We start from the raw sequence: 26,371 nt of genomic DNA on the forward strand, positions 1-26,371 counted from the left end.
TAGAACACCTGGAAGACAGAACCTCAGACATTGAAGACAAAATATTTAACCTTGAAAACAAAGTTGAACAGAGAAGATGGTAAGAAATCATGAACAGAATCTACAAGAACTATGGGATATCATGAAAAGGCCAAATTTAAGAATTATTGGGATTGAGGAAGGCCTAGAGAAACAAGCCAAAGGAATGAACAATTTATTCAATGAAATAATATCAGAAAATTTCCCAAATCTGAAGAATGAAATGGAAAATCAAGTTCAAGAGGCTTATAGGACTCCAAATACACAAAATTACAACAGACCCACACCAAGGCACATTATAGTGAAAATACCTAACATTCAAAATAAAGACAGAATTTTAAAGGCTGTGAGAGAAAAGAACCAAATTACATTCAGGGGGAAACCAATACGGATATCAGCAGACTTTTCAATCCAGATCCTAAAAGCTAGAAGGGCCTGGAACAACATTTTTCAAGCCCTGAAAGAAAATGGATGCCAACCAAGAATCTTATACCCAGCAAAACTTACCTTCAAATTTGACGATGAAATAAAATCCTTCCATGATAAACAAAAGCTAAAAGAATTTACAAAAAGAAAGCCAGCATTACAGAACATTCTCAGCAAAATATTCCATGAGGAAGAGATGAAAAACAAAGAAGCAAATCAGCAAAGGGAGGAATTATCCTAAAGGAATTGTCAAATAAAGGAGGAAACAAGTTGTGTCAAACAAATAAATAAATAAAATTTAAAAAATGAACCAAATGACCGGGAAACCAAATCATATCTCTATAATAACCCTGAATGTTAATGGCCTGAATTCATCAATCAAAAGACATAGACTGGCAGATTGGATTAAAAGGAAAGATCCAACAATATGTTGCCTGCAAGAGACTCACCTCATAGAAAAAGATAGCCATAGACTAAAGGTGAAAGGATGGGAAAAAACATACCATGCACATGGACTCAGCAAAAAAGCTGGAGTATCCATCCTCATTTCAGATAATGTGGACTTCAAGCCAAAGTTAGTCAGAAGGGATAAAGAAGGTCATTTCATACTGCTTAAGGGAAGCATAAATCAGCAAGATAGAACAATCATAAACATCTATGCCCCAAACAGTGGCTCATCCATGTATGTCAAACAAATCCTTCTCAATTTCAGAAACCAAATAGACCAAAACACTATAATACTAGGTGATTTTAACACGCTTCTCTCACCACTGGACAGATCTTCCAGGCAAAAATTGAACAAAGAAACCATAGATCTCAATAACACAATCAATAATTTAGACTTAACGGACATTTATAGAATATACCATCCAACCAAGAGCGAATACACTTTCTTCTCAGCAGCACATGGATCCTTCTCTAAAATAGACCATATATTATGCAACAAAGCTAATGTTAACAAATACAAGAAGATAGAGACACTACCATGTATTCTATCAGGTCATAATGGATTGAAGTTAGAAATAAATGAAACTTCCAACATCTGGAGATTAAACAATATGCTATTATATGATGAATGGGTAACAGAAGATATTAGGAAGGAAATTAAAAAATTCTTAGAGGTAAATGAGAACAAAGAAACATCATATCAAAATCTCTGGGACACTATGAAAGCAGTACTTAGAGGAAAATTTATTTCATGGAGCGCATTCAATAAAAGAAGTAAAACTCAACAAATAAACGACCTAACACTACAGCTCAAAGCCCTAGAAAAAGAAGAACAGAACAGCACCAAAAGTAGTAGAAGACAGGAAATAGTTAAACTCAGAGCTGAAATCAATGAAATTGAAACAAAAGAAACAATACAAAAAATTGACAAAATAAATAGTTGGTTCTTCGAAAAAATAAACAAAATTGATAAACCTTTAGCCACACTAACAAAGAGAAGACGAGAGAAAACCCAAATCACTAAAATTCGGAATGAACAAGGAAATATCACAACAGACAGGATTGAAATACAAAACATAATTAGAAGCTATTTTGAAAATCTATACTCCAACAAAATAGAAAATTTCGAAGACATCAACAGGTTCCTAGAGACATATGAATTGCCTAAACTGAACAAGGAGGACATAAACAATTTAAATAGACTAATTTCAAGTACTGAAATAGAAGAAGTCATCAAAAGCCTACCAACAAAGAAAAGTCCGGGACCAGATGGGTTCTCAGCCGAGTTCTACAAAACCTTTAAAGAAGAGCTCATTCCAATACTTCTCAAAGTATTCCATAAAATAGAAGAGGAGGGAACCCTCCCAAACTCATTCTATGAAGCCAATATCACACTGATACCTAAACCAGACAGAGACTTATGAAGGGAGTAAAATTTCAGACCAATATCCTTAATGAACATCGACGCAAAAATTCTCAACAAGATTTTAGCAAATCGCATACAAAAACGTATTAAAAAGACAGTGCACCATGATCAAGTGGGTTTCATCCCAGGGATGCAAGGTTGGTTCAACATCAGGAAATCAATAAACGTAATTCACCATATTAATAGACTTCAAGTCAAGAATCACATGATTATTTCAATAGATGCAGAAAAAGCATTTGATAAAATACAGCACCCCTTCATGCTCAAAACACTAGAAAAAATAGGGATAGTGGGAACATTCCTTAACATTGTAAAGGCCATTTATGCTAAGCCCATGGCTAATATCATTCTAAATGGTGAAAAACTGAAAGCATTCCCCCTAAAAACTGGAACAAGGCAGGGATGCCCTCTTTCACCACTTCTATTCAACATCGTTCTTGAGACTCTGGCCAGAGCAATTAGACAAACCAAAGAAATTAAAGGGATACGAATTGGAAAAGAAGAACTCAAACTATCCCTGTTCGCTGATGACATGATTATATATTTAGAGGAACCTGGAAATTCCACCAGAAAACTCTTAGAACTCATAAGTGAATTCAGTAAAGTAGCAGGTTACAAGATCAATGCCCATAAATCCAACGCATTTTTATACATAAGTGATGAATCTTCAGAAAGAGAAATTAGGAAAACTACCCCATTCACAATAGCCTCGAAAAAAATAAAATACTTGGGAATCAATCTCACAAAAGAGGTGAAAGACCTCTACAATGAGAACTATACAACACTAAAGAAAGAAATTAAAGAACACCTTAGAAGATGAAAGATCTTCCATGTTCTTGGATAGGAAGAATTAATATTGTCAAAATGGCCATACTACCTAAAGTGCTATACAAATTCAATGCAATTCCAATTTTAATCCCAATGACGTACCTTACAGAAATAGAGCAAGCAATCATGAAATTCATCTGGAAGAATAAGAAACCCAGAATAGCTAAAGCAATCCTTAGCAGGAAGAGTGAAACAGGGGGTATTGCAATACCAGATCTTCAACTCTACTACAAAGCAATAGTAACAAAAACGGCATGGTATTGGTACCAAAATAGAAAGGTAGATCAATGGTACAGAATAGAGGACACAGACACAAACCCAAATAAAATCAATTTTCTCATACTAGACAAAGGTGCCCAAAATATGCAATGGAGAAAAGATAGCCTCTTCAACAAATGGTGCTGGGAGAATTGGAAATCCATATGCAACAGAATGAAACTAAACCCATATCTCTCACCATGCACGAAACTCAACTCAAAATGGATTAAGGACCTCGGAATCAGACCAGAGACCCTGCAGATTATAGAAGAAAAAGTAGGTCCAAATCTTCACCTTGTTGGTCTAGGATCAGACTTCCTTAACAGGACTCCCATAGCACAAGAAATAAAAGCAAGAATCAATAACTGGGATAGATTCAAACTAAAAAGCTTTCTCTCAGCAAAGGAAACTATCAGCAATGCGAAGAAAGAGCCTACAGAGTGGGAGAATATCTTTGCCAATCATACTTCAGATAGAGCACTAATCTCCAGAATCTATAAAGAACTCAAAAAACTCTACTCCAAGAATTCAAATAATCCAGTCGACAAATGGGCTAAGGAAATGAATAGACACTTCACAGAAGAAGATCTACAAGCAATCAACAAACATATGGAAAAATGTTCAACATCTCTAGTAATAAGAGAAATGCAAATCAAAACCACCCTAAGATTCCATCTCACCCCAAGTAGAATGGCGATTATCAAGAATACGAGCAACAACAGGTGTTGGCGAGGATGTGGGGAGAAAGGTACACTCATACACTGCTGGTGGGGCTGCAAATTAGTGCAGCCACTATGGAAAGCAGTGTGGAGATTCCTTAGAAAACTTGGAATGGAACCACCATTTGACCCAGCTATCCCACTTCTTGGCCTATACCCAAAGGACTTAAAATCTGCATACTACAGAAATACAGCCACATCAATGTTCATAGCTGCTCAATTCACAATAGCCAGACTGATGAACCAACCTAGATGCCCTTCAATTGATGAGTGGATAAAGAAACTGTGGTATATATATACAATGGAATATTACTCAGCCATAAAGAATGATAAAATTATGACATTTGCAGGCAAATGGATGAAATTGGAGAATATCATGCTAAGTGAGATAGGCCGATCTCAAAAAGCCAAAGGACGAATGATATCGCTGATAAGTGGAGGATGACACATAATGGGGGGGAGGGAAGGGTTAGAGTTAGGGTTAGGGAGGGGGGCAAGTATGGAGGAAGGAACTACTGTATAGAGGGTAAAGAGGGGTGGGAGGGGTGGGGGGAAGGGAAAAAATAACAGAATGAATCAAACAACATTGCTCTATGTAAATTTATGATTACACAAATGGTATGCCTTTACGCCATGTACAGAGAAACAACATGTATCCCATTTGTTTACAATAAAAAAAAGAAAAAAAAATTAAAAAAAAAAAAAGAATGATAAAATTATGGCATTTGCAGGCAAATGGATGAAATTGGAGAATATCATGCTAAGTGAGATAAGCCAATCTCAAAAAGCCAAAGGACGAATGATATCGCTAATAAGTGGAGGATGACACATAATGGGGGGGAGGGAAGGGTTAGTGTTAGGGTTAGAGTTAGGGTTAGGGAGGGGGGCAAGTATGGAGGAAGGAAGTACTGTATAGAGGGTAAAGAGGGGTGGGAGGGGTGGGGGGAGGGACAAAATAACAGAATGAATCAAACAACATTACTCTATGTAAATTTATGATTGCACAAATGGTATGCCTTTACGCCATGTACAAACAGAGAAACAACATGTATCCCATTTGTTTACAATAAAAAAAAAAAGAAAGAAATGCTAACTTCTCTTATTAACATTTTATCTTTCCTTCATGGATTCTGGTTTTCCATTTTGGTTTTACCATTCCTCTACTTCCACTTATTCTTTGAACCAAGTTATATCCCTGGGAGAGATGAATAAGATTTGACAATAAGTTCATTTATTCATGTTTCTGTATCTCTAACGCTTAAGTTCAAATACGCAGAATAGAACCCTCTTAATTTTCAACAGCTAAAATGAGTCTTTGAGCTGTATTTTAATGAGAAATGATTTTAGACATGGTTTTAGACTACATAAAAGAAATGCATCTGAGGAGGATGAAGCAGCTGTCCCAGGAAGTCCAGGCTCCCTTAATACTCAGTTATGATTGCAACTTTCTTATCTAAATTCTACCCTGTTTGAAGCTTTGGAATCTAAATGTTCATTCTCTGATCTAATGAAAAGCTTTGAGTCACTTTGCCAATTCATCATGGGTTTGGGAGGGTGCACTTTCCATGTCCTGAGAAAAAATTTTCCTCCTTTAGTTAACAAAACAATAAAAACCACAACAAAAAAAGCCCAATGAAACATATTGTCAGTATGACATCCAGACATCAACAGGTCTAGTGCAGCCAGCAGGTTTTGGTAAATTTGAGCAGGAAGGCAAGCGGATCTCTGTCTTTTGCTGGAAGCAGAGCTTTGCTAGGGTAAGAGTAGGGAGGGCGACTATTCTTCGGTAAGGGAGCAGTGAGGATGCCTGATGGCTTGCTTCCGGTGCACCACGGTTGCCATGGAGAGCCTACTCAGGATACAGGAGGGAATGGTGGCGAGAGCTGACGCTGGGGCTGCTGATGTCATGACAGAACTGCCTTTTCATCTTCTGTTTTTTTCAAGTGTCGCCCCATACATGGTAAGAAATTGGAGGCTTTTCTTCCACAGGATTTTTCAAGTCTAATTCAGAGGCTATTTTCGCAGGTCACACTTGTCCAGCTTCACAATGATGATTTGCCACTTGGCTCAGAAGCCCATCACTGTGTAGATACCCAGTAGCTATGATTACAGCTCTTAGGGGATCGATGAGGCAGGCTGGCTCCGACTGTTACCCAAAGCCTTGGTGCTCTTTGGAGTCTTGCAAATTATAGTCAATCAGCCTTGTCAGCTGGGAAAGGCAAGTTTTCTGCCACAAATGCAGGCCTGGCAATCTGCTTTTGTCCAGCAAAAAATTGAGTGGGATGGGCACAGGAGGATTGTGTTGAAGCCTGGACTGAGATAGCAGGACTATTCCTAACCCCATGCTAGGACCCCCCAACACACACACCCTTTTTTTTCCCTCCAAAATGGGATCATCTTTAATAAAAAGATATTTTAACTTATGGTAGCATGTACATCTCTGGATTCTAACCCAAACAAATAATCAGGGATCCACTGGTATAACACTTGTAGCTCCAGTTTTCTTATGCACTAACTATCTTTAGCTTTTGTCCTGAACATACATACTGTACTACCTCTCTAGGCCTCCATTTCCTCATCTATGTAAAAAATTCTTGATAATTCAATCAATCCACTAAATATTTTGAGGATGAAAAGTAAAAACATGAAGCACAAGGAATAGGCATAGCCAAGTTTGTAGCTGGTGTTCAATAATTATAATTATTATAATAGAAACATTTCAGATTATAGGATATTTTTAACTTCTCTGTGACATATCAGACTAGAAGAATCATCTGGGGTGCTGGAAAAGATCTAAACATGAAAGTGTTTTTATTATAAGACCCATTGGGAAAAAAAAAAAAGACCCATTGAGAGGCTGGAGATGTAGCTCAGTGGTAAAGTGCTTGCCTAGTGTATGCAAGGCACTGGGTTTGATCTCTAGCACCACAAAAACAAACAAACAAAACCATAAGATCCAATGACCCAGAAAAGTTCTCTTGTTGTGGTGGTAGCTCTGTTTTGAGTTTGGGTGGGGAGTGAACATTTCACAAGAACACAACTAGGAGCCTCCCAGGAGAAAGCCAATGATCTGAGCCAATAAGACTATCACATCTCATCATATAGGGTATCCTTTGAAACGCTGTTTTTAAGAGTAAAAGTTTAATACAACATAAACATATAAGGTATTAGTTAAATAAATTTTGTCACACCATAGGAAATCATGCAGTAATAATATTCTCAGAGAATATTTTAAAAATGGAAAATGCTCACAACATAGAAGAGAATACTATAGAGAAAACACATTCATATTGCATTATCTCAATTTTGTTTCAAACACGTGTGTGTAGGTATTCAAAAAACACTAATAACTCTGAAAGGAAGCATGCCCCCAAATGGTTACTTATATTCATTAATTTTTTTACAATGAATGTCTAGTTTCCATAAGTGGAATGGGGACAATGATTTTTAAGAGTGAAATAATAGATCCAAAATTGGCAAAATCTTGGTGGTGTGGAAAATTGAGTGATGTAGAGAAAACCATCAGAAATTCTTCCCAAAATAGACAAAAGGAAATGATCAAAAAAAAAAAGGAAAGGATTTAAAGAGAGAAATTATAGAAGAGGCATTTTCCAATATGTAGAAGTTGAAGCACATGAAAGACAGAGTAAATGTGGCTTGAAACATTAACCAAGATACAGTAGAAGAAAAATCTCCCAAGATGAAGAGAAAGTTGAGTCTTGGATTAGTAGGAGGTACTAAATGCTAAAATGGGCCCAAGAGAACAGACTAATGGAAAAGTAGATCTTGGCAAAATGTCTGGGAGTATAATAAAAAGTAAGTCTGCCTTCAGTGTCAGGCCTGTTGTGAAGGGTGAGACAGCCTGGAATTGAGTCAACTAGAGCCAAAGTCAGGGACCCTGTGGGCAGTTCTGCACCTCTTGCATCCTGATAGTAGCTGCCTCTTTTCTGTCTCTGAACACTCAGGCTTGTTCTTCATTGATAAGGTCAACAGTATCCTCTGGAGAATAAGGACACACATACCAGAAATGAGAAAGCTGTCTGAGATTCACCACGGGGAAATGAAACTGACCAGGCATTGTGAGGGCCAGCAGCAGCATCCCCCACAACAAGACCAAAGCGCACCTGTGACATGGTATATTTTCTGCAATCTTGACCAGAGAGTATGGGAAAGACTGCATTACCTCTGAAAAGAAGAAAACTGTCTTGGGAACTGAGGTATTTTGAATTTGTAAGAATGTTGTTGCTGTCATATTTAAAAGTCTGGTTCACACCATCCTATCGAAGCTTACAATATAGCTAATTTTTCATTTTCATCAGCTCCCCACTCAGAAGGACTTATGTATGATAGAGTGAAATAACCAGAGAATGTGTGGGGTGAAATGAGCTCACAGAGGGAACAATGCTGAGCCTGTCCATGGTCATGTGGTCACAGAGAAATCAGCCATCAGTCACTGGTGTGACCTGCTCAATCTGCATCAGAAGGAATTAGAATTCACCCATCTAAGACCTGTTAAATTTGAATAGTCCAGAAAACTGCAATGTACACACATTCTCCCACAGCTCACGCTGCCTACTGAGATAATGCATTTCTCATTCCCAAAGATTTGAGGTCTCAGTACCCCAAACCTGTGACTGCCACACAGGGAAAAGTGACTTTGCTGATGTGATTAAGGTAAGAAACTTGACTCAGGGAGATTATTTAGATTATTGAGTGGACCCAATCCAATCACATGGGTCTTTTGACCCACTTTTTCATTTGTGGTTAGAGAACATAACCATAAAAAAAGATCAAGAGAGTTGCAGCATAGTGGCTTTGATGATGGAGGTGGGGGCATGGGACAAGGATTTCCAGAAGTCTCTCAAAGCTGGGAAAGGTGAGGAAATGGATTCTTCCCTTGGACCCTCAAAGGGTCAACCTGGATTTTAGCTCAGTAAGACCCAGGTCAGACTTCTGACCTACAGAACTGTAAGATAATAAATTTGTTTGAAAGTCACTAACATGTGTTATGGCACTGGTAATGTGTTAGGCAGTAACAGAAAACTAAATGATAGGAGTTTAAACACCCCAGTCCTGTTGAGTAGCTTTAATACAAGAGATTGGGAAGCTTGCTTCCTAGTTCAGTTTGGATACATATTAAGTGAAGAGAATGAGTTAAACTTGTGTATAGAAACAGTAGCATCCTTAGGTAAACTATCCTTAGGTAAACTCATAGACAAGTGGCATTTATAGTCATTGAAATGTAGCCACAACTGTCACTTGAGCCATGGACAGGGTCCTGTGGTAGTGGTGAGATTACAGGCTCTGAGTCACAAAGACATGGTCTGTAAATTATAACCTGTAGCTAAGGGAAAGTTAACTGATGTTCTGTGCCTTGGTTTCCTCACCTGTAAAATAGGGCTTCCTAACTCATTGAGCTGTTATGAAAATTAAAGAATCATTAACACTTAGCATGTACCTGTTGAGAATGACTATATGGTAGTACTTTCAACAGGGAAAAAGACACAAATGACAGTCATGATGAATTTTTGATTCTGCCAGGATCTAGGCAGTGCTTAGCAATTTAAAACCAGCATAAATTTGAGCTGTTTCTATTTCTATGCACCTGCTATGCTATGTATTAGCCGGTATGCTACCAACCATGACTAGGGGCCTGGAGAAGTCAGTGCCCTGTCTAAAGCTAGTGAGAGACAGACTGGGATCCAAATCCAGATCCTGCCAACTCCCAAACCTGGATTTTCCCCAGAGTTCAGCTTTGCTTATTCTCTGGAAGAAATAAAGAGGACACAGCAAGAAGCTGCAGAGGTGTCCCTATTCCCAACCACATTTGTGGACATTGTGGATTCCATGTATCCCATAACGCTATCCTCCCCACCTCACTCTGTCTTACCTGGATCACTCCTCCCCCTTCTCCAGCTTTTCCAGCCAAAAATGCCTCTGGCAGCTGCAGCATCTTCCCGAGCCAGTCCATCATCACTGTCTCCAGCTCTGTGCATGCTGGACTCGCCGCCTACGTGGGGAAGAGAGAAGGAATAAACCAAGGATAGCTGCCCTCTGCTTCATGTCTGCATGGAATACAAGGGTGAGATAAAGAATTACTTATTTCTGTCTCTTTTCTTAACTTGACAGAAAGTTTTGAAATTATTTAAAACATCTACCCTGGGTGGGAATTAATTGTATGGTTGCTATAATCTGAACGTGTTTCCCAAAATTCACATGCAGGAAAGGGAACTCCCAATGTGAGAGTATTGAGAGGTAGGGACTTTAAGAGTGATGAGGTCATGGGGGCATAACCCTCATGAATGAGTTAGGCCATTATTGCAGGAGTGCATTAGTTATAAAAGAGAAGAGTGCAGCTGGACGTCTTCAATCTGTCTCAGCATGCTCACTTACTCTTGCAGCAAGAAGGCCAGATGCCATGCCAAAGATCTTGAACTTCCCAGCCTACGGAACTATGAGTCAAAGGAATTTCAATTGTTTACAAATTAGCTGGTCTCTGGCATTCTGCTATAGTATCAGAAATGGACAAAGACAAGGGTATGCTCCCCCTTCTTGTCTCCAGAGAGGCAGCAGCATCTTAGTCCATGGGAGGGCTGGCAGCAGGGATCCAAGTTCCTCCCAGAACTGATGTACAACTGAGGGACTACTCTGAGCAAACAGTGCTGAGACCTTCATGAAGAGGAATTTATCTCCCTATCCTTCACTTGGGGAGCCTCCTGGATCTGCTAATAGAAGTGATGTGCTCCCTATGTGCAAGTCTCTGCATGTCTCTGTGTCCCTTCCTGACAATGGTGAACTCAGCATCCTTATCATTTCTCCATCAAAGACTTGGGTCACAGGAGGCGAGCCCTGAACTGTGCCTAGAGATGTCACCTCTAATACACACACACACACACACACACACACACACACACACACAATCATGGGTTGTCTAGGGACCAGTGCCAGAGCAAGGAGGCCAGAAGTTGTGGAATTTCGAGAGGAGCAGAAGGAAATAAACAGCTGCTGAACACTAGATTAAAATCACCCAATCTCAGATATGATTTAAGTGCCTGAAACAAGTCCCAAACTTGTGCTCTTTAACCAAGAATCATACAAGTCTGGGAAGGAGTGCATGGCTACCACCATGAACCTTACTCCACTGTGCTTCACTGCTTGGGCACTGCATACTTGCTCAGTATTCATTGTTTATAGAAGGATCTAGAAAGACCCATGGTAGATCCTCCTCCACGGTCACTAGAAAATAGAAAGAGCTTAGTATAGAGTTAAGGAAGTAGGTGCTGGGCAGCTTTTGTCTCTGGACATCCCTGAGTAAGCCATTGCTCTTATGTTGTCTTTTAAGCTCCTGATGGACTATGGACTCTCCCTTATGGGAGACAGAAGTGGCAGGTGGGCCTTGGTCCCATCCAAAGATGGATTGAGCCTCCACCTTCAGCTGAGGCTCCACATAAAGGACCCAAATGAGGTGCTCAGGGTGTTCCCATGTCTGCCTGTGCACATCAGCATCATGATGTGTTGCAGATAAACAGAAGTAAGGACTTTCTCCCTGCTGGTCTGGTCAGCTCAATCCTCATGGGTTATAACCCATCCTGACTTAACCTAGACTCAGGCATAGGAAGCTGTGCTCCTTGTTAGGAACCATAGCTATCAGGCAACGCAGCCACCAAGATAGGGATGCACCCCCTCAAAGACCCAAGAGAATCAGACTGTCCTAGAAAGAACAGATATAATTGGAGATGGATGTGCTAACTCACCCTGCAGGAACATAATGCTTTTGACTAGCAGAAGTACACAAAACTTGCTACAATATCTAATGAAAAGAAAATGTTCTTTAGAAGAGGGTGTAACAGTCATGGTTATATAGGCTTGTGCCTAGGGCCAGCCATGATCCACAAGGAAGAAGGCCCTGAATTCTCAATAGAGGAGCAGTGCAGACAACTGTGGCAGGAATTGGCCACATCATCAGCCATTCTTAGGCCTGTGACTCCCACTTGCCCAGCACCTGCTAACCCCCAGTCTGAAGAACAACAGTAGCTGAGTAGATGAAGCCACCAACTGGGCTGGGCCCTGCTTCTTGGTGCTATGAACTAAAAAATAAGCCTCTCCTTTCCATATCTCAGGCCCTCAATATGAGTTAATACTCAAAGTCCACGCACTCCCAGGCACAGATCAGACGAACACTCTGGACTAAGAAGGTCTAAGACAGACCCCAGGTTTTGAAGACCTCCCCACAGTACAGGCCCACTGATGATCAGCAAGCAGTTCTGCTTCTGACCTCTCTGCATTCTGAAAGAAATCTTCCCTGAAACATTGTGCTAGCATAGAGACGCACAGGAAGAGCCAGCCCTGCTGCTTTCTGAGCAGGGAACTTTCTAGGCATTTTATGCCAGATATGTTGAGACTGGTGGCCATCATGCAGGCAATGGGCCCATTTCCAGACATCCACACACTGTTCACTTGGCCCATCTGCTGGGCTGGGGCTTCTCCCAGGTCAGTGGCCCTGGTGGAGGGCAGATGGAATGACACAGGGGCAGTAGCAATCTTGAAATTTGGAATGTATAGAAATTCTCTTGCCTATTAGGGGGAAATGCAGATTCCCAGTCTTGGGCTGCAGAAAATCACCAGCCTTGGGTGGTGATTTTAATTTAAACTAAGTGCTTATAAAAAGCAGCATCGTGTAGGACTGACTTCAGGTCGTTGAGACCTTTCCATAAAGCACTCTTTCTTCTCTGTCAACTTCCCTCCATTTGGAATATCACCTCCTTTAATGGCACCCTCTTTGAGCTGATCCTTCCCTCCTCCCTGCAAGATGACCTGCAGCCCACAGGTGGCACAGCCATCTGCTCATGTCCTCTGTGTACAGACGCCACCTCCCCACACAGGGACTGGCCCCAGGAACACTGAGACACTCACCCAGGAGAAGCCTATGCAGCCGATGGCTCCACACAGCATGTCTGCAAGCATGGCCGGGTACGAGCTGGCTGTGGGGAAGTAGGCGAAGAAATAGGGGCTGTGCCAGTGGGTTACCTGTAGGAAGGTGGAGCAGTTACTCATGGGTGAGGGTAGCCAGGCTGCACCAGGAGCAGGGACCCAGGTGCCTTCTGTGTTCCTGGCTGGTGGAGCATCTGACCTTGGCTTGGATGCTTTTCTCAAATTTCAGTCATCCTAAGACCTTTCTCCCAACATTTTGTAGCATCTACATTTCACCTGTTAATAGGGTAAATGGACCCTTTATTTTATACTTGAATGTATTTGCTAGCTAAAAGGGGAACAGTACATCCTTAAAGTAAAAGAAACATCATTATCACTTATTAAAATGAATGAGTCATAAAAAGTGAAATCTCTAAAAATGGCATTGTTTTAAGTTCTTGGAAGGAGGTCTGGTCAGAGAAGGCACTGCTTTTGAGGTCTTTATGAATCTTGGTTTTCACAAATCTGCTCTAAAAATTAAAGTCTACATCTTTTTTTTCAATTTCTGATTTTTCAGGTTCCATCAGATTCCAAACACACATTTTGTCTCACTGCCACCTCCTCACTCTCCTGTACAAACCATTTCCTCCTGCTGAGCATCCCTCTGGGATGCCAAATACTTCTTGCCTTCTCTGTCCCCCAGAGTGGCCACTGTCCCCCAGCTACCTTGCCCTGACTGTGAGCTGTCAGCCTTCCTCTATCCCAGTTGAAGGAAACACTTTGCCCCGTGACATACCTGAATTACCTGAAAAGCTTAAGGTGGACTAGAGGAAGAGGTTCATAAATGGATGGTCACAGCTCTGTGACCTAGATAGTGTCCTTAGGGGCCCAGGGGTGCTGGGAGCCAAGGTAGAAGGGAGGTCACCCCAAGCCAACATAGGTTGCCATGGATTGAATATTTGTGTCCTCCCCACCCCCACCAAATTCATGGGTTGAAACTCCAACTCATCAAACGATGGTATTAGGAGGCAGGGTCTTTGTGAAATGATTATATCATGAGAGTGGAGCCCTCCTGACAGGATTAGGACTTTTATGGGAAGAGACCAGAGAGCTAACTCTCTTCCTCCTTGTGCTAATATCAGAAGTCAGCCGTCCGTTATCCAGGAAGAGGGCCTTCCTGAATCTAACACCTTGATCTCAGAATTCCAGTCTCTAGAACTATGAGAAATCAATGTCTGTTGGTTAAGCCACCCAAGTAGGGACAACCTTTGTTCAAACTCCCTGCTAAAGTTTGGATCTTAAGTGTTCCCCAAAGGTTCGTGTGTTAGAGGCTCACTCCCAAGGGTGGGACTATTGGGGGGTGGTGGAGCCCTTAGGAAGTAGGGCCTAGTGGGAAGTCTTTAGGTCATCGAGGGTATGCCCTTGAAGGGGAGTGTGGGACCTTGGTCCCTTCCTCTTTTTCTCTCTTAGCCATGAGATGAATGGTTTTGCTCCACGATGTGCTCCCCACATGATGTGCTACTTCGCCACAGACCCAAAGCAATAGGACACACTGACCATGTATTGAAACATATAAGGCTGTGAAGCAAAACAAACCTCTTGTCTTTATAATATGATTATCTCAGGTGTATGTTATAGTGACAGAAACCTGTCTAAGACATTTCTTACAGTCTGGACAAAGATGCAAATATTTATTTCCTCCATAACACTAGTTACTAAGTATATACTGTCTAAGATGTGGCATGAGCAATCTTGATTGTGAAAGTAATTAACTAAGGAAGCTCATCAAGAGCTGAGAGTGTTCAGCAGTCCCACTGAAGCTATGGATACTTCCAAGTCAGCCAGGACTGGGAAGCCATGAAGAGAGAGGGAGAGGAAGATGCTGAGTGTACATGGGCTGACGGTTCTAATATGGAAGGTGACAGTGAGTCTGAGAGCCCTGAGGAGCTGCATAGGCTGATGCTGCATTCATTGCAACAGGCTTGGGGTCCATAACAGATTTAGGGGCCAGGGACAAGCTTTATTTGAAGATCAGAAAAAATGTGAACTTGCTAGTCAAAGAAAAAAATGTAACTATAATGCTAAGGTATTCAGCTTTATGTCAATGCATTTGTAAAGTATAATTTTGCATATTTCTATGAAGGAAGGAGCCTAAAAAGGTACAAATTCTAAGGGTCCAGGACAGTAACACTGTGGCCTGGGTCCCAGGGATTCAGAATCTTTATACTTCCTCCAGTTCTATTCCCTCCTTATCATCTTCTGGAAACCTGGGGAAGGTAAGAGTCTTTCTTGATTGGGACGTGTGCTTTTTGCTTCACTCTCTGCTAAGAGTCACAACAATGTTGGGGTAGATGGACCCAATCTTGCTCTGTTCCTAAAGCAGAACACTCACCTACTTTCCCTCCAATCACAGACCTGCAACAGGTAGGCTTGGAACTAGCCCCAGGGACCCAACCTCACAGCTGTGTTTCCCGGCTCTGCTCTGAGCAGTAAATACTTCTGTGTAGTCAAGCAGGAAGACTTTAGTGCCCCCTTCCTATACTCCTCTGCTTATCATTTAACCACACCTCCTTTGTATGGGTTTTATGTATGATAAAAGGAGGGGTGCCCTAAGAAGTGCCCTGGAATTGAGGAACTGTCTTTGAACTGATGGCCTGAGTCTCAGGCCTGAGACCCTGGACCTAGGTCCAACATTTGCCTTCTCAGGTTCTCTGTACTCTGATAATGAGGGACGGGGTCTCAATGATCCTAGATTCCTCCTGCTCTGTATCTCACATACTTGCTTTTTATTAATTTTACAACCACAGAAGTGCAGGGGGTGGGGGGCCAATCTGCCAACTCCATCAATGCCAGGCTGGGACTTGGCATACTATTTGTGGAAACTAAATTAGCCATGCTGGATGACAGGTTTAACAACCCTCATCAATGTGCCAGGGTCAGGCCAGCCTATTCAAAGAGCCACAGTAATGCAAGGGCTTTGAGGTGAATTCCTTGGTGGGGAAAATAATACTGCCTAAACACAGATCTGAAGTGAGGTCTCGTGCCAACCCTCTGCTCCCCCTGACTAGGTATCAGGGATGACAACAGGTTCTGCTTCTTTGTGGCTGGAATGATCTGTTGCCCTCTGGAGAGAAGCAAAGCCATGTTGCTCACTCTCAAACAAAATGAACAAAACATTTGGTAAGCATAACAATGATAGGAGTATGCTTTGTTTGCAGCAATTAACTTAATTGCAATCAGCAATCGGGGACTTGTTTCCTCTGACCAGCATTTGATAACACACATAGGTACCAAGTGTCTTGGGGTAGGGACTTAGTCTCAGAAGAGAACCCACTTTTTTCCCTTGGAGTCTGCATGATCTGAATTTGGACCCAGGCTCCCTCCATCATTTACTGGATGTGTGACCTCATGTGGAGCACATACTCTGTTGAGCTTCAGTTGCCTCGGATATAAGATAAAAATGATAGAAATTTCTCTCCAAACTAACTGTTGTGAGAATTTTGGGAAATAATTTATGTGAATTTCACAGTGTCCAGTAGGTTCCACATTAGCACTAAGCTTTCTGTTCTCTGACCTTGGATATACACTTACCCCTGGCATGATTATCTTCTCAATGTCATTGATGATGTCCTCAAATGCTTCTGGCTCCTGGGGGGCAGCAGTGGGGATCAGGGGTCGCAGGTAGCCAGGCTCCACATCAGGGTACACTGGGCGCCCCTCGATGCCTTCCAGGTAGTCAGCCACATAATCTACCATCTCTTTCCCTCTCCTCCGGAATTCACTTGCATTCATGGTGACTGTGCTCTGTCAGAGGTAGAAACTACAAAGAGAGAAAAGAAACTTTATAAACCGCTGGACTGGAGGAGGGTAATTCCAAGTCAGCTGTCAGAACCACATGGGCAGTGACCCCTACACCCTGGAGGCCACCCAGACACAGAGTCAGGCCCACTTTCCTTTCATGTGTGAATGAGGTAGACAGAACAAAGGATTGGGGTCCTGCAGAAAGACACTTATTCTATTATTTGCCAGCTACTAAACAGAAGACAACACAATATCTCTATTTAATTTTCTACACTAGTAGAATGCACTAGAGGCATACATTTACACTCATGATCTGACTTCACTAGTCATTTGACAGAGACAAGCTCTACCCCTGAGCCTCACTCCCCAACTGAGAGATGACTATAATAGCACTGACCTCTGAGATACAATCTAACAGTCCTCCTAGGCTCAGTCAACAACCATCTTCTTTCCTTTGGATTCCATCTTCAGGTGAACCTGCACCTCTACATATAACCTGATTTTCAGAAATAATGCATTTTTATTACATAAGTAATATACAGGTAATTCTAGTAACTATTTATGTCCTAAAATTTGCCATGAACTCTGAATTAATGAGTACTATACTAGTCCTCACAGGGAAAATACAGGGTTAGATTCCTGGAGAGTGATCGAGAGTATTTTTTTTTTTTCAACCAATCAATACATGACATTTTTATGTGTTTGTTAAAAAGACACCTTATATAATGGAATGATTAACATTAAATCTGCATTCACTCACACCATAAGTCATGCTTGAAAGAATCTTGTGTAACACATATTTCTCCATAAGGCACATCACTGTCTGCTTGTGCTTAGGAGCCCTAGATAGTACGTCTGCACTTCATTTTAGGGAAACATTTTAAATGGCAAAATCACCAAGAAAGGGCTGGGGAGATAGCTCAGTCAGTAAAGTGCTTGCCTTGCAAGCATGAGGCCCTGGGTTCGATCCCCAGTACCGCAAAAAAAAAAAAAAAAAAAAATCACCAAGAAAAAGCATAGAATTGTAAAGAATGTCACATTAAATATACAGAAAACAAGACACTTGCTATTATTATGAGAGCTGAAACAAGAGGGCAGAGTAGGATAATTTGCATGCATGGAATCTGCAGATAGTAAGAAACTAATTGTATTGCCAAAACAGGTACCTAGAATGGCACCACCCCAAATTCTGGCACCTCGTCTTCCAGAATATTTCCTGTATTTGTAGGAAACAATTATGGTAAGCAAGAGATAATTTCTGATTCTTCCATAGTCCAAAGCCTCATAATTCAAGACAAATTTCCCCATGAATAGTTCAGAAGTAAATCAACATCCACTGTAATTAGCAATGGTGTCACCTTGACACTAAATTGCTGGCATTTCTCTATGCTCCCCATTTTTGACAGTTTTTGTGATGTTAAAGGTGTTGAAAATCTACTCACCAAGAACTCATTAAAAGTGGTAAGACAGATTTTATAGATTAATGCAAAGGGGAGAGACTGAACTCAACTTTAAATACAACGGCCAAAGGACAGGTGAGAGGGTCAGTGGATGAAAAATTAGTAAGAGGAATGTGGTTAGTCTCAAGGGTGGGGAGGAAGCAGAACTTGATTAGATGCCACGGGTAGAAGTAGATGAAATTGATTAGATACATGGGATGGGGACTTGTTACCAAACTGGCTTATCAGGATTTCTTGCTACAACTAGTGTTGGCAAGATAAAGCCAAACAAGAAGACAAACTGGGGAGCCTGACTGAAGTTTGATCAAGGATTGAGCCTTTGTCCAAGGTGAACCTGCTGGAAGATGCCTTTTCTTCTCTCAGAAGTCTTTCTAATCATCCTTTTTCAGAATGTTTTGTGCTAAATGAACAATGCACAGCAGTTTGTAGGTTACTTCAAGGCCTGTTATGAGATCCAATCCCACTTTAAAGTTATTATTTGGGTGCACATTTTTCAGTGAGTGTCTCAGCGGCAGTGATGGGGACTTAAGATAAGACTCTAAATTACAGCGACAGTTAATACCAAACTAACAGCAGGAGAAAAACCGTTGCATCATTGCACCTTTGCACTTCATAAACTAAGGGCTGTGGAGGGTTCCACTCCTCAGCTCAAATATCATGGCCACGTGGTAAAACTTCTGGTTTACAATTCCTGGTGTCCTGTAGCTTTCAAAATTAATTTTGGAAATTAAATTTTGAAGTTATTCAGCTTATTTCAAATTTTGGACTTAGAGTGAAACCCTTTTCACCTCAAGTGAAAGGGACTTGAAAGTGACATGCTTCAAATTCAACCAAAACGTCTCACACCAAAACTCTTTTTGCAAGTTCAGGCTCTCACTGCGTATTTACTGAGTAACTTTTCCATGGTGTTTGTCTTTTTTGTCATGTGATTTCTAATGGTATTCACGGTGTGTGCCACTATTATTGAACATTTGTATCATTTTCAGTTTCTACTTACTTTAGTGGGAAAAGTAGCTGGATCCCAAGGGCCAACTCTTCAGGATCAAGAGTTGAAGGATTCTGAGTCACAACCTGACTCTCATTTTTATTAGATGTGAAAGGCCAGACATGGTGATATATACCTGTCATTCCAGCTACTGGGGAGGCTGAGGAAGGGGATCACAAGATGGAGGACAGCATGAATAACTTAGGGAGAGACTGTTTCAAAAATAAAAAGGACTGGGGGTGTGGCTCAGTTGCAAAAACACCGCTGGATTTAATCCCCATTACAAATAAATAAATAAATAGGAAGAATGGGTGAGTGAACCCTAGGGGCTGACTTGCCAGGATCTAGAGCTGACAGACTCAAGAATCAGACCCTGACTCATATTTATCCTGCATAAATTGCCCGCATGTTAAATCTTGTTTTCCTTAACTGAAAACATAAATCATAACAATAGTACTATCATGAAGAATTTTGTGATAATTAAGTAAGTACTTGGAGAAAGGTTAGAACAGTGATATAAATTACCTCTCAATAAATATTGGTTACAGTAGTTCCCACTTATCTGCAATTTCAATTTCCAATGTTTTGGTGACTCCCAACCTGGATCCAAAAATATTAAATAAAAAGTCACAGAAGTAAGTAATTCATTGGTTTCAAATTGTGCACCATTCTGAGTAGCATGATGAAAACTTGCACCTTCAGGACAGGAACATTCCTGTGTCCAGCGTACTCACACTATAGGCCACCTGCCTCTTAGTTATTTGGTGACTATCTCAGTTATTAGATCAGTTGTCATGATATCCTAGTGCTTGTGTTCGGGTAACCCTTATTTTATGTAATATAGTAACTGCTCTATTTTATTTATTGGTCATTGCTGTTAATCTTTTACTATGCCTAATTAATCTGTTAAATTTTATCATAGATAGGTATGCATGTATAGGGTAAAAGCATTGTATACAGGTGTTTCAGTACTATTCTTGGTTTCAAGCATCCACTAAGTGTCTTGGAATGTATCACCTTAAGAATAAGGAGGGATTTCTGCATTAGGATTTCTTTAGAACATTAAAAACATCACTAGCAATTAGAGAAATGCAAATCAAAACTACTCTAAGATTTCATCTTACTCCAGTCAGAGTGGCAATTATCAGGAATATAGGAAACAATAAATGTTGGTGAGGATGTAGGGGAAAATGTATGCTCTTACATTGCTGGATGGAATGCAAATTGGTGCAGCCATTATGGAAAGCAGTAAGGAGATTCCTCAGAAAACTGGAATGGAACAACCAGCTATCCCACTGCTCAGTTTGTAACCAAAGGACTTAAAATCAGCCACATCAATGTTTAGAGCAGCTCAATTCACGATAGCCAAACTATGGAACCAACCTAGGTGCCCTTCAACAGATGAATGGATAAAGAAAATGTGGTATACATACACAACCTTAAAGAAGAGTGAAATTTGCAGGTATTTGCAGGTAAATGGATGGAGCTGGAGAATATCATGCTAAGTGAAATTAGTCAATCCCCAAAACCAAAGGCCTAATGTTTTCTCTGATATGTGGATGCTAATTCACAATAAAGCGAGCAGCTAGGGATAGATAGAGGTACTTTGGATTAGACAGAGAGAGTGAAGGGAGGGAAGTAGGTATGGAGGTAGGAAGGATAGTAGAATGAATTGGATATTATTACCCTATGAGTATAGATGACTACACGACTGCTGTGATTCCAAATCATGTACAACCAGAAGAATAAGATGTTATACTCCATTTATGTATGATGTGTCAGTATGCATTCTATTATCATGTATAACTAATTAGAACAAATTTTTAAAAATACTACCACTTATTTTCATCTCTGCATACTTGTTTTGCAACAAAAATTCTTAAAAAAGGAGAACATTGATCTTATAATTTCTTCAGAATAGATTTTTCTAAATATAAACATTTTAGTGTTTTTAAAATTACATTGCAAAATTTCTCCCTAGAACATTGTTTCACCAAATTTTACTCTTAATTGGGAGACTGCTCATTTTGCCATATAATCACTGGATTTGACAAAATCTTTCCAGTCCTATTAGTTTGACTAATGAGATTGAACAAATGTTTATTTACCATTTTTATGTATTCTTTTATGAACAACTTGTTCAGTATATGCTTTTCTAGTTATTTCTTATTTAATTGCAAGAGTCTTAATACTTTAATATTCCATCCACACTAACATGTTACATTTTCTTCATTTTTGCTTGACTTAATTTTGGTTATGATTTTCTTTCAACCTAAAAGAATTTTAATTTTGATGTAGTAAAATCTTAAAATCATTCTTTATGGCTTGGACCATGTGTGTGATTATGAGAAATGTCTTTTAAAATGTGTATCCTAACAGTCTCAGCCTACAATACTGAGGGGAAGCACATGCAATTCAACAAGCCAAAGACTCAGAATGAGATGTGCAAGATTAAGAAAGATGCTTGGCTTCTCAGAGATCAGTTGCTTCTTTCTAATAGTAATAAAATAGTAACATAGCCAAAAATGAAAGGCCTTAGGAAATAAATAAACAAACACATACCAATTTTCCACCAAAAGAAATATTTCCAAATTGTAGGATAGGACCTGGTTATTCTTTTTAAATCATTCTGTGTCATTTATTCACAGATTATTTTCCATCAAGACCTTTTCGGAAGGCTCTTAGTGCAAAGCCACAGAGAATCTTATGCTCATTCTGGAGCTGTTTGATATTTCATGCCCCCAAGCTTGGCAAATATTAGCTGGGAGATGTAGACTATGATAACAGCAATGGCTTATGCCTCTCCAGGCCCTTGAAAGGGCTTCTGTTGACATAATCTGATGTGTGTCTGCAGCAGCTGCACTCCACACTATTTTACATGCTGCCCCTGCTGTGTGCTGTGCATGCACAGTGAGCCAGTTACTTCCCTACATTTCTGGCTGAGTACTTTATTTCAATGATAGTCAGAGTCCAGCTCCAACTCCAACCCCACACACTTCAGGAAGATATAAACTTGCTCAGATCTCCTGATCAACCCTCAATCATGAGCTTGTGTATATATGTGTGTGTGTGTATATATATATATATATGTATGTGTATATATATACACATATACATACAAACACACACACACACACACACACACATATATATAGAGAGAGAGAGAGACGCAGAGACCTCAGCTCAGCTCACGTGTTTTGCATTCTCCAGGTAAATCACAGGCTATGGGTCATAGGAAGTATTGTGGAGGTTTGCTGAATGATGAATCAATGAATCAATGACACTTGGTCCTCTAAACATTATATTGAATCCCACTTTCTAACTTTAAGACACCCCAAACCAGCAGTCCATCACATCTCTGCCACAAGAGTCTCTGAGGTAATAATGACTTGGGAACAACAGTCCTCTCCCACCATTGAATCCTGACCCATTTCTACCACCCGGTGCCTCTGGCTCTAGGATTTCACTTCTGAGACTCCTCTGCCACAGACACGTGCCAGAACCTGACCCAGGCTCCTGGCTGGTGTTTGTACAGGCCATGGAGGTGGATGGAAATTCTGCCTCCATGGGACCTACTGTTGCCAGGGATTACAAACCTGAAGCTCACAGGACCATCCAAGCCCCACTGCTGTGTATGTGAGTCACCTTCCTTGCATGCTGAGGGGTGGACAGTCACGAAGTGCTTGGTATCTGTCCATGGTGCTGCCTATTATTTCACGCAGGGCTATTTTACTTCAAACCTTGGGACCCTAGAGACTTCGTTTAACCTCTCTAGATTTTTCATTTCTGTTTTGATGAGAAGAATAGTGTTAACATTTTTCACTATTTCCAGGAAACAAAATGAACGATAATTATATTTCAAACCCCCTATCCCTCTGGAACTGGGAGGCGCTCTCTCTCTCTCTCTCTCTCTCCTCTCTCCTCTCTCTCTCTCTCTCTCTATCTCTCTCTCTCTCTTTCTTTCCCTTGAGCACATTTATTAAATCTAATTTGGTTGCTGCTTTTACCCTGAATCAACTGGGTTTCTTGATAAACATGTTCTTTGTGCATTCAAAGAGCAAAAATAAATACAATGGGAGATATGCTTCCAACTAAGACCATGAAGAAGTTCTAGCCATGAGAGGTTTCAAATCAGATGAATGACTCTGATACCTTGCCTCAAAAGAAAAAACAAATTCTCTAAGTTCTTTTTAACTCTTAATACACTTATTAAACATAGTATGGAAGCAGCGTTAGGTGCGCATTTTTCACCAGGAGCCTGGAAGGGCATGAATAATGAAATCAATTCCCAAGAGTATTCTATGAAGTGTCAGGCAGACCTGAGATCAAGGAGCACCTTGAGCTTCAGTTACTGTTTGCCCTTCAAACGCACCAACATTTCTGGGCTTCCTGACAGCTCCTACAAAGGTGAGCAAGCATGGAAATACCTTCCAAGGAGCTATGCTGGAAGAACACACTAGGTGGTGTGTAGGTGCCCAGGCAACAGCCCATGCTCACTAAAATTGTTTTACTAGCAACAGGAAAAAATGCTGTGTGGAGGAAGAGATGAAATAGGGAAATATTCTGTATGTTTGCACTCAATTTTCCTGCAAACCAGAAACAACTCTGAACATCTTAAATTTTTTAAGTAAAAATTCCAACCAAACAAAAAATCATTAACTTGAAGGAAAAAGTACCTCACATTCGGACTTTAGAGGATTTGTCAGCTCCTTTCTTTTTCTTCCAGGAACCATTATTTTATCTGCAATTCTCTTCCCGTCTCATAAACTCATCCATTTACAAAGTAGAAATCCCACCATTCCTGAAATTGTTTTTTTTCTTTTTCTTTTTCTTTACTGGAAACTTAGTGCTGTTTAGTCAGATTCTTAATGAGAGGGAGTGGGAGTGGGGTTGTAGCTCAGGGGTATAGGAGGCTTGACTAGCATAAGCTGGGCCCTTGGTTCCATCTCCATCACCAAATAGCACACTAAAACAAGGTTAGGGAATTGGGGGCAAGAGCTTAGCTCTCAGATCTGGCCCCACATCTAAATGTAATCTCATTGAAGACTTTGTCACTCAGGTCCTCTGCACAGTGCCCTTTAACAACTGTAGAGGAAAGCCATAGACTTCCTCCAGTGGATAGGAAAAGAGTGCTATGTCACAGCAACAGAAAGATAAATGTTCCAGGAGGTGGCTGGGGCTGGGCTGTGGGAGGAGAATGGACTCTGGGGATCCACAGTTCTCGGTTTTGAGTCTTATCTGCATTGCTTATTAGTTGGTCAACCTCTGGTGACCTGGGGAGTTTATTAATCTCTCTGAGCCTCAGAGCCCCACCTCAGCTCCAGACCAGAGGGCACTGCTTCCTGATGCCAGGGCCAAGGCCATGGTGCAAATCTGCCACCTTGTCAGGCAGCAGTAAAAACGGTCCCAGAAATCAAGGTTGCTGGAACCTTGAGAGATAATAAGGTTAGGAGGGCAGAGATGGGACTAGAGCTCTAGGCAGAGATCTGAGAGGAGAAGATTATTTTAATCTGTTAAAGCTGTGTTCTGTAGGCACTATCACTATCCTCATTTTACAGGGGAAAACTAGTATAATCATCATACCATATATACACATCTACTAATGCACACTTATCACTTTCTTATACTCATATAATTGATTTTATATAAATTGCAGAGTTCTTTAAATAAGGACTTCACTGATCTATAAATTAGTAACCATTTATATAAACTTAGATTGTGCCAACCAATATGTTAAAGGTCTTTGCATTAATTCTCTTATTTAATCTTCACAATTAAACAGCTCTTCCAAATTCTTCTTATCCCATTTAACAGATGGTAAATCTGAGACACAGAATGGCTAAGCAACTACACCAAGATCCCACAGCTGGCAAGATCAGGCCACAGCTGAACTGGGGCAGTCTGATTTCTGCAGGCACTTACTCAAGTGAAGGCTCTGGACTCAGAGAGCATGCCTAACAGATTTGGCTCATGCCTAACAGATTTGGCAATTGCCTACATGTTGATAAACCCTGGAGAAAGACAGGCCTAAAATAACTTCAGGATTAGAGATTTTACAACCCAGCTTCTCCCAGAGCCTAATTGCTAGTGAGTTCCTGGGGCACAGCAAGAGGGCTCAGTGGCTAAGGGATTAGCTAAGGGATCATGTTCATTGCAAATGGAAAAGCACAAAGGGGTGGACCTAGACAGCTCTTAGCTGGAGGTGTGACCATGGCCAAGGCCGTTGAGATCTCTGGTCTCCTCCTTCAGTCTATTCAGGCTGCTCTACAAAGTATCATAGACTGGGTGGTTTATAAACCACAAAGATTCATTTTGCAAAGTCCCAGGGGTTAGAAGTCTAGGGTCATGAGTGGGTTCTTGTGAGGTCCCCTCCTAGGCTGTGAACTGCTGACTTCTCCCCATGCCTTCAAGCAGATGAAAAGATGAGGACTCATTTTGGGGTGCTAATCCCATCTTGAGAGCTCTACCGTCATGAGCTAAGCCCCTTGCCAAGGCCTGCTTCCTTTTATGTTCACATCATGAATTATGACCTCGACGTGTGAGTTTTGGGGGAAACACAAACACTCAGTCCTTTGAACCGCCATTTCCAATCTGTAAAATGCCCACATTACCAAGCTCCACACAGACTTGTGATGAGAATATAAGATACTTCATACGCAGGTGCTCAAAGCATGTCATTGCATTCTCATACTCAGACCACTTTAGAGAGACAGCACTCACCATCTCAATCGAGTTCACTGTCTAGAGACGAAATCCCACAAGGGTCTCAGCACTGGGTTCTACCTCTCCCATACAAGAAGCCTCTTTGTCTCCAGTTAACATTGTCTGGTTAGAGAGCATCCCTGCCTCCATCAGGGGGAGCTGCGCTTTACAATATCGTACTTTTCAATATCACAGTTCTGTAAGATGCATTCTTCTTCACAGCCACAGAAAGTAGAACGAGCAAATTTGGCTTAAGAGAAAACCCCCTTGAGTCCAGTTCTGCTGTAGGAGTCTGTGCAGCTGCTACCAACATCTTGCCCTCTCTGAGTCGCAGTTTTCTCATTTGTAAAACAAAACAGGGCAGAGAGACGATGCAGGTAGAAAGCACTTT

The 26,371-nt window shown here is 40.9% G+C and overlaps 1 protein-coding gene across 3 annotated transcripts in view; it reads right to left on the minus strand.

Annotated features, from left to right (window-relative positions):
- DDC (dopa decarboxylase) overlaps positions 1–26,371 on the minus strand; it is a 106,726-nt gene that overhangs the window by 67,592 nt on the left and 12,763 nt on the right. For 2 of the 3 annotated variants that reach the window (XM_079150335.1, XM_079150337.1), the window contains exons 2-4: positions 16,624–16,852; positions 13,036–13,149; positions 10,013–10,132 (exon numbers count right to left, since the gene is read on the minus strand). In XM_079150335.1, the coding sequence (XP_079006461.1) occupies positions 10,013–10,132; positions 13,036–13,149; positions 16,624–16,824 (435 nt within the window). In that variant the 5' untranslated portion in view covers positions 16,825–16,852. Of the gene's footprint in view, positions 1–10,012; positions 10,133–13,035; positions 13,150–16,623; positions 16,853–17,230; positions 17,330–26,371 lie in introns of all 3 variants that reach the window. The other variant, XM_079150336.1, reaches the window with a different exon arrangement.

The sequence above is a fragment of the Sciurus vulgaris genome (genome assembly GCF_902686455.1).
Source record: "Sciurus vulgaris genome assembly, chromosome: 8".
In the NCBI taxonomy this organism is placed as follows: Eukaryota; Metazoa; Chordata; class Mammalia; order Rodentia; family Sciuridae; genus Sciurus; species Sciurus vulgaris.